The sequence below is a fragment of the Bactrocera tryoni genome, chromosome 1 (genome assembly GCF_016617805.1).
Source record: "Bactrocera tryoni isolate S06 chromosome 1, CSIRO_BtryS06_freeze2, whole genome shotgun sequence".
NCBI classification, from domain to species: domain Eukaryota; kingdom Metazoa; phylum Arthropoda; class Insecta; order Diptera; family Tephritidae; genus Bactrocera; species Bactrocera tryoni.
The window spans coordinates 65,759,964-65,768,008 of NC_052499.1; the positions used below are offsets into that span (position 1 = coordinate 65,759,964).

At 39.0% G+C, this 8,045-nt stretch overlaps 1 protein-coding gene across 3 annotated transcripts; it reads left to right on the top strand.

Annotated features, from left to right (window-relative positions):
- Window positions 1–569: 569 nt before the first annotated feature.
- Window positions 570–6,916, top strand: LOC120766217 (F-box/LRR-repeat protein 4). Of its 3 annotated transcripts, none has more exons than XM_040091588.1 (3): window positions 570–1,012; window positions 4,787–4,878; window positions 4,946–6,916. In XM_040091588.1, the coding sequence occupies exons 2-3, from the start codon at window positions 4,806–4,808 to the stop codon at window positions 6,523–6,525; spliced, it is 1,653 nt and encodes a 550-aa protein (XP_039947522.1). In that variant the 5' UTR covers window positions 570–1,012; window positions 4,787–4,805; the 3' UTR covers window positions 6,526–6,916. The 3 variants fall into 3 exon arrangements, with proteins under 3 accessions (XP_039947522.1, XP_039947524.1, XP_039947523.1); XM_040091590.1 differs by lacking the exon at window positions 570–1,012 and adding an exon at window positions 1,523–1,612; XM_040091589.1 differs by lacking the exon at window positions 570–1,012 and adding an exon at window positions 4,552–4,704.
- Window positions 6,917–8,045: the final 1,129 nt, after the last annotated feature.

Below are 8,045 nucleotides of genomic sequence, written 5' to 3' on the forward strand. Positions count from 1 at the left end.
GATGGTCTTTATTTCTGAAGAAATCTTTAACTAGAGAATGCTTAAATTTTGAATAGCAACAAATAGTGGGGTTGTTAAAATAGTGGATGCTTCTAATAAGGGGCTTAGAAGGCTGAAAAAAGTGAATTTTCCAACATTTTTTTCGGAGAATTTTAAATTAATCGGTTCAAAAATGTGTGCACTTACCTATTATGATATCATTTAACTGCATTTTAAGGCTTAACACAAGTAAAAATATTTATTTTGAAAGGCACTACAGCTGATCACCGGGAGATTTCGTTATAGTAATGATAAATCTAGTTAAGTAAGGGTAAGTAAGGCCAAAAACTCTTTTTATTAACGGTTCAATAAGAATATTTTTCTCTCTTTCAATATACAAAAATATATGTACATATATGTAATTACAATATTCTGTGACGAAATTAGAATATTACTTATACATAAATATATTCGTAATTTATTATACCAAAACTAATATTATATTTGTTTCCTAAGAAGAATAAAACAGTCCACTGTTGCAATGTTGAGAAAAACTAGTTATGCTGTGTGCCAAACACAAACGCTCGTGCGTTACAACGAAAAGAGCGCAACCTAGTGCCCACACAATTTTGAAGAGAACAAGTGGATGCTTTTGAGCGTGCGAGTATGCGAATTGGTGGTGTTTTTGTTTTCATGCGTATTACTTCGGTTGCAGACGCCGTCGGTGTGTGAACCAATTTCAACGTAGTGCGATGAAAATTGAAAACAATCAATGAAAGTGCAAAACAATAACAAAGATATTAAGTGCTCTTGGAAATTGAAATAAAATTTGAAAAGTTTCCATTGATGAAATACAAATTTATGTGAATAGAAGGGTATACATTCATTCGAAGAAATCAAATATAATTCGAATTAATAAACCGACGCGATATTTCGAAATATTTGTTTAATTTTTTTTGTTGTTATTGAAGGTTATTGCGTTTACCTTGGCAACGCGACGCGTAGTGATAAGCAGCGAATTTGTTTGCCCAAGGTAAATATTTACTTCTGTAAATGATTGTGAACATGTGTAATTCGGAGTTGATTATTTCTTGGTTTTATTGGTGACTTGCTGCTTACACATTTATTTATCTGCACGAATGTGCTCAGTCGGCAATATAATTATGTCAGATGTTTGTAAATAGAATTGCGTACAACGCAAACTTTCACATTGACACACATACTTAGATATTTTCGATATGATTGACATACAAAGACAGAAAATATCTCATATTTTTGGGCGCTCATTGAAAGCCCTATGAGCGGGACCCCCCAATGCAAACATATACATGTGTACGCACACAAGCGGATTTGTTTGTGTGAAAAGCACTTACAAACAGCCACCTGGTAGAGCCAGTTCAAGCGGCGCACTAAGAGCTTTGCGCTCTCTTCTTTTATCTTGCTCAGCCGCGCATGTTCTATGGAAGAGAAAAATTGTTGATTAAGCGTAGTAAATGAAAAACATATGATTGCAATTGAAAGTAAATAAATGAAAAGTAGTGCGAGCTTAAACAAGTTGGGCCATAGTGTTTGAAATTACACGAAATACAGTTATTCACTTTCGTAAAAAATAATAAATACTCGTTTGTTTAGTGTAAGAGTTACGATTTTTAAATATTTTTTTTTGCACAACTTAACAACATAAAGAACAAGAAAAACCATTGACTTCAATTGTATAGAAGCTATGATAAATAGCCTTCATAAATAAAAGGCATGCAAAGTTTGAACGGTCAGCTTGTATGGCAAGCTATGCTAGAGTGGTCCGACATCGGCGGTTCCGGTAAATGAGCAGATTCTTGGGAAAAAAATTGGCACTTGGCTATCGACTGGAATGTTTATAAACTTGCTGCGTAGAGCAGAGGCCCACTTGACACCCTCTGTTATGCCCACAACTTTGGCCTGAAAGACCGAGTTCTAGTGATTTGGAGTTCATTAACAAGATCGAGTATGATGCCACGCACATATCAACGCCTAGCTTGGCTCCAGTCACGCCGGCTGGGCGTAAGCAATGCATCAAACCTCACTTCAATGCATATTGACCGGATATCAAGGATAACCTCAGAGCCTTTGTTGAAGTAGTTTTTATTGCGCCCGTAATCCCTTGTGGTACTTGTTCCAGTGGTTTATTATGGCACTTTTTCGATAGTGGCATCAACCACACCGCTGCACTATATGTGAGTGTGGGGCGGATTACCACCGCGTAGTTGACAACCTTGAAGATCTTCCTGTCAAGGAAAAGTAAAAATTCGTTGATCAAGGTGACCCGCAGCAATAAGGATAGGATGCCTCTCTGTGTGGTGCAACAAGTGATCTGGTGCGTGATTTTTATACCTTTCCCATCGTATATGGCTTGTCCATTGCTTAGCATATGACTTAACCAGGCCAACAGGTTCTGATAAATGTCCAAAGAAGCAATAGCCGATAACAGTAAAACCGTGCTAGCGTTGTTGAGCGCACCTTCCACGTCAATGAATGCTGCTAGGGTGAATTTTCGATTGACCCTACTATCTCATATAGGGCGGAATCAGCCGATTTCGTGGGATTTGTCATTTGATAAGATCGTCGCAAATCCTCTCCATACTTTTTAGTGAGAAGGATGTTAGATTGACCGGTCTTTAAGATTTTTGGTAAGGAGGTATGAAGATAACTTTGGCCTGCTGCCATCTACTTGGCATGCACCCTAAATGGATGCAAGCATTGTAAATACTAGCAACGCGGTGGGACAGTAGATCTGCACCATTCTGTAATAAAGCGGGGAATATACCATCGGTACCGGCTGCATTAAAAGATTTGAAACTATTAAACGCTTTGATATTCATTTCTTGGGGGAACATGAGACCGTCATCCTGCCTTGGTTTTGACAGCTTTAAAATGGAAAATGAGTATATAATAATATTTTTTACAGAATCTTCCATGTCAAGTGCCCTGCACCTTTGGTTTTCAACCATTAGTTGAACCGTACTTTTTACGTTGTCTACTGGACCACAGAATAAACACCATGAATTGCGTTATGCTATTCTGACACAGATTGGTCTCATATTTGTTCCAGTTTGTTTAGAATCTATTCTTGTACATCGGTTGCATTAGGCCTCCGCTATTTACTTCGAAATCGATGAACTAACGGTAGGAGAAAGACTGTTCTAGAGAGACTTGCGAATCCGATACCAGGCCTACCGCGCTATAGTTAAGGTTAGTAAGTCGTTAGGGCTACCTCAGGCTGTATGATGGGAATTGGCATATGTTTCAATAATGAGTTGCGTTCCTGTTCTTTCGGCGTACTCCGTGATCTTTCTCAGCTCTTACATTGGAGGAGAAGATGAGGAGTCAAAGGGCAAGTACAGTGCCACCAAAAGCAGTGGAATATTGAACTTTTTCACCTTTGTAATCTCATGTATTTAACATATCTGCTAATAGAAAAAAGTTGTATTGTTTTTTGCATAGTATGCATGTCATTGGGCTGGCCCTGCTGCTGGTACTGCTGGTGTATAATTATTGTAGGTTGATTGCGCCTAGTCCGGCAACCCGGCTGATTTCCTGGATCAGGACAATATCAAATTTACCATTTGTTAGTCTGTCGACCTGGTTTGTAGACCAGTTAATCTGCGTTATTAGCAGTTATTGGACGCTGAGCAAGCCAGGAGTATGTCCTCCAGAGAAAGAGTCGGCCCTGACCCAGCAAACATTTCTGCGTCAGTTTCAATTACCTGTCCCGACGCGCGACTTGTTGAGGGGAAATCCTCATCCCCCTTTCTAAGAATTTGATGACATGGCTTCTGGGTGTATTCCGGGGGACGTCCTAGCCATCACGCCCTTCCAGCAACAACATGAGGGAAACTCTCTGTTGGAGGTGCTGTCGTAACCTATTCCCTAATAAAGATGTAAGTTTTTAGGAGTCTAGGGACCTCTTCGACATGCACAAGGCTCACCGGTTCTACCAGTGTCGATAACGGCGTAGTTGAGTGGACGGGTTACCTATGCGTAGGACCTTTTTTTCCTTTCTGCCTCGTTATTGGTAACTTTCTTTTTACTGTCCCGCTCAGTCGGTATCTTGCAAGAGGCTTGATACTTCGCTCTTTATGATCATTTTGTAAACTCAGGAGTTCCAAGTTGTTTTCCTGCTCCGGAGGTTTTCTGTTTTCTGGGAGTATCCGCACTTTGCACTTCTAGCGGGCCCGGAGGGTTTTATAGTCTTACGGACAGGGTTTCCATCTTCTATCAAAATGGATATTTGACGAACTCTTTTCCCCATCCATGCTCCTGCCACAGTCGAAACTGTGAATGGATTACCACTTGCGTGGGTACCACATGGAGTATTAGTCCAATTGTTGTTTCCTTCAATCATATTTATTGGTGCATTTGTACGTTATGCTAAAAGGTGGAAGGTCTTTCAGAGGGTATAGTTCGCTTCTTCCTCCTAATTTCCAAGACACTTACTAGAAGACACTTACTAGACCTCAACCAAGCCTCCTCCTTTCACAATACGGGCTAATTGTCGGAGACTGATAATAAGAAAAAAATAAAATAATAAAAATAGAAAACTGTAAGGCGGAGGATCTTTCCGTTACAATTAAGAGCTCATACTCAGAGACACTTTCGTAGAGGAATCTAAGGACTTATTTTTCAGAGTATCAACGAAAAAAATATTATTTTTTCGACTCTCTCTAATATATACATACATACATACAGGTATATAAGTGGTTCTTCGGAAAAACAACACATTCAATAATATTGGTTAAACTAATTTCTTCGATATATTATTCAATTTCAGAAAGTACCGCAAGCCAAACATGATAGATAATAACATGGTTGAACGAGACACAACAACCGATAGCTTAGAAGAGACGGAGGACAGCAATAATGGTAGAAAATTTTTAATTTCAAAAGAAATGTTCAAAGCGAAATATTTTTGTATTTTAATTTTTTGTAGAAACACCACAGTGCAGTGAGAGACCTCTACCTCCACTACACAATGAAATACTGATAAACATCTTCTCATATTTGCCATATACCGACCTGACACAAGCGCGCTTAGTTTGCCGGCTTTGGATGGAGGCTGTCGCCTACACGAGATTTGCAAAGAAATTCAGTTTAAAAATCAAAGAAGATAATGTACAGGATATTTGGCGTCAATTGCAAGATAAAAATAACGTTTTCGCAAGCGGCATGATATATAACCACATGGTCTACATGGGCATTGATGCCGAACAGCGTGAGGAATTATCATTTATATTGCGGAAAATTGGTAGACACGTGCGTAGCTTAAAACTCAAAACCCTATATGGCCTTGACGACTTGTATGAGTGCTTTCCGGAATTGGAACGATTAACGTTAGAGGATTTGTATGTATTTCCCACGCCTTTGCCATTCGAATTGAATGCGTTCAACAGCTTAAAAAGCATACACTTTGTGGACGATTCGGTGCGTCAAAGCTCATCGGAAGCTCTACTCGCCACTTGTTTGCGAGCGAAAACTACGGTGAAGCTCGAGGAGTTGAGCATACGTGTCTATGCTGAGCACGCGGAACTCTTTCTGGCTGTGCTACAGGATCATGCGGACACTTTGAAGAGTCTGCATGTGGTTTATTTCGAATCAATAAACGAACCAAATTTGCTGGTACAAAAATGGATGACAACCTTCTGTCGACTTAAGAAGTTGGAGAAAATTAAAATTTACGCCTGCAATACGCAGATTTTTGAGGGTACACTGAAGTGTTTGGAAGGATTGCCTTTGCGTTATCTGGAGGTGGATTGCTTGAGGCCAGTAAATCCAAATATTTGCAAACTACTGGAATCGTGTTCCAAAAGACTCGAGCACCTCGCATTCTTCAACTTCTATCTGCCGAAAAGCATAGCGGGCATGCGTATAATAAGCAATTGCTGTCGGCACTTGAAAAAGCTCATACTGAGTTATACCCGCCTAGTCGAGGAGGATGAGCTCTGCAATATAGCAAGTAATCTAGTCAATTTGGAGGTGTTAGTACTGCAATATTGTAAGAATGCGGTGACGAATCGTTCGTTGGCAGCCATTTTCAAACATCTAACGGGTTTGCGCGAACTAGATTTGAGTGGCAACAATGATTTCGATGTTAATGCATTAAGAGGCAGCGCCCTTAATCCGTTTCCGATTCAACGCCTGCAAAGGTTGGAGAAACTCAATTTGAAATCATGCCAACAACTATCGAATGACGAATTTTTAGCAACACTAAAGTTCCCATTTCTGCGCAGTTTAAGTTTTGGGCATGGCATGTATACCGACAGTGGCATACAGACTTTGGTGACACAGTGTCCACTGTTGGAGGAACTAATCATTACCTATTGTCCGACTTTGGGTCGTAGCACATTGTTTTGTATAGCGAAAGCATTGCCACGCCTACGCGTGCTGCATCTGCTGCATTGCGCCCAAGTGGACAAGTCTGTGCGCCTGATACTCTATAGTGCGTGCCCGCTTTTGGCGGATTTAGAAATCTCCGAAAAGCGCACACTAACGAAGACATATTTTCATCAGTAATGTGACTTTTTCAAAAATAGACGAAACCAGTGATGTTTATTTTTTGTTTTGTTTCTTGAAGTACTCATTTCTAGCTTAGACAAGTATTTCTATTTTAGTTTCTTGAGAACGGCAATATTTATGTGCAAAATAGCGTTAATGAAAGAAAATGTTATTAAGTACTTATCAGTAAACACATGTTAGATTTTGTATGCTAATTTTCGTATAGTAATCTATGTAATTATAATGTGTACACGTACATACATATGTATATTTATATAATATATGTTCAGATCCATAAAAGACGATTGTTTACGTGATTAAAGCCTGAGCAAATAATTTTACATATAATTAGTAGTAATGCATTTATTCTCAACACTGTAAAAATAGAATAAAGTTTTAATAAATAAAAAATGACACTAATAAAATTTTAAATGAATTAATTATTTAATAAAATAAACTACTTAATTCGAATATAATTAAGAAATGTATTTCACAATTCCAAAAAACATCAAGTAAGAAACTGGTAAATTTGGGTTTGCCGAACATTTTATACACTTGCAACTTGCAAGAATCAAAGCCAGGGAAATACTTTAAGGTATAAAACCAATCATGTAAAGTAAAGTCAGCCGGATGATCGAAAATCCTGATACCTGTATTAGTTATATAGAGGCTAGACCAAGTTTTGCTCAAATTTAGCTATTTTAGGCACAAAGATACACTGTTATTAATAAAACACGCTCTCTTACTTTTATTGGAATAACTCACATGTTGGCCGATATATGCGGTACAAAGTCACCCGGAAGCTCGCCAGTATGTCGGTGCAAGCCTTTTGAATGGCCTCTACGTCTGTATAATGCTTTCCTTTCATGGACAAATGCATTTTTCCGAAAAGGAAGAAGTCGCACGGTGCCATATCAGGTAAATACGGGGTGTGGTTAATGGTTAAAATGTGATTTTTGGTCAAATTATCGGTCACAAGCGTCGATCGATGAGACGGCGCATTATCGTGCAACAAACGCCAACTTTCATCTTCGCGATATTTGGGCCGAGCTTCAAAAATTCAAGGTAGCATACCGCATTAACGTTTTGGCCAGGTGGCACAAATTCTTTGTGGACAATATCCTTGGAATCATAAAAACAAATCAGCATTGTCTTCACTTTTGACTCCTCAGATTTTTTGGGTTTCGGCTCGTCCGGTGACTTCCATTCAGCACTCTGGCGTTTCGTTTCGGGACCATATTGGAAACACCACGTTTCGTCACTAATCACAATATTGTAAAGGAAGTTTATGTCCCTTATGACTTCTTTAATGATGTCCGTCGAATGTTGGATTATGAGCAATTTTCGGTCGTCAGTCTATTTGTGCGGAACAAATCATGCACACACCTTTCGTAAGCCCAAATGTTCGGTCAAAATGCGATAAATCGATGTTTTGGAGATGATCAATTCCATTTCCATGAATTTCAATGATGATTTCGGCTGATTTTTCAATTCACGCACAGTTTCGATGGAATTTCCGGTGACCACGGATTTTGATT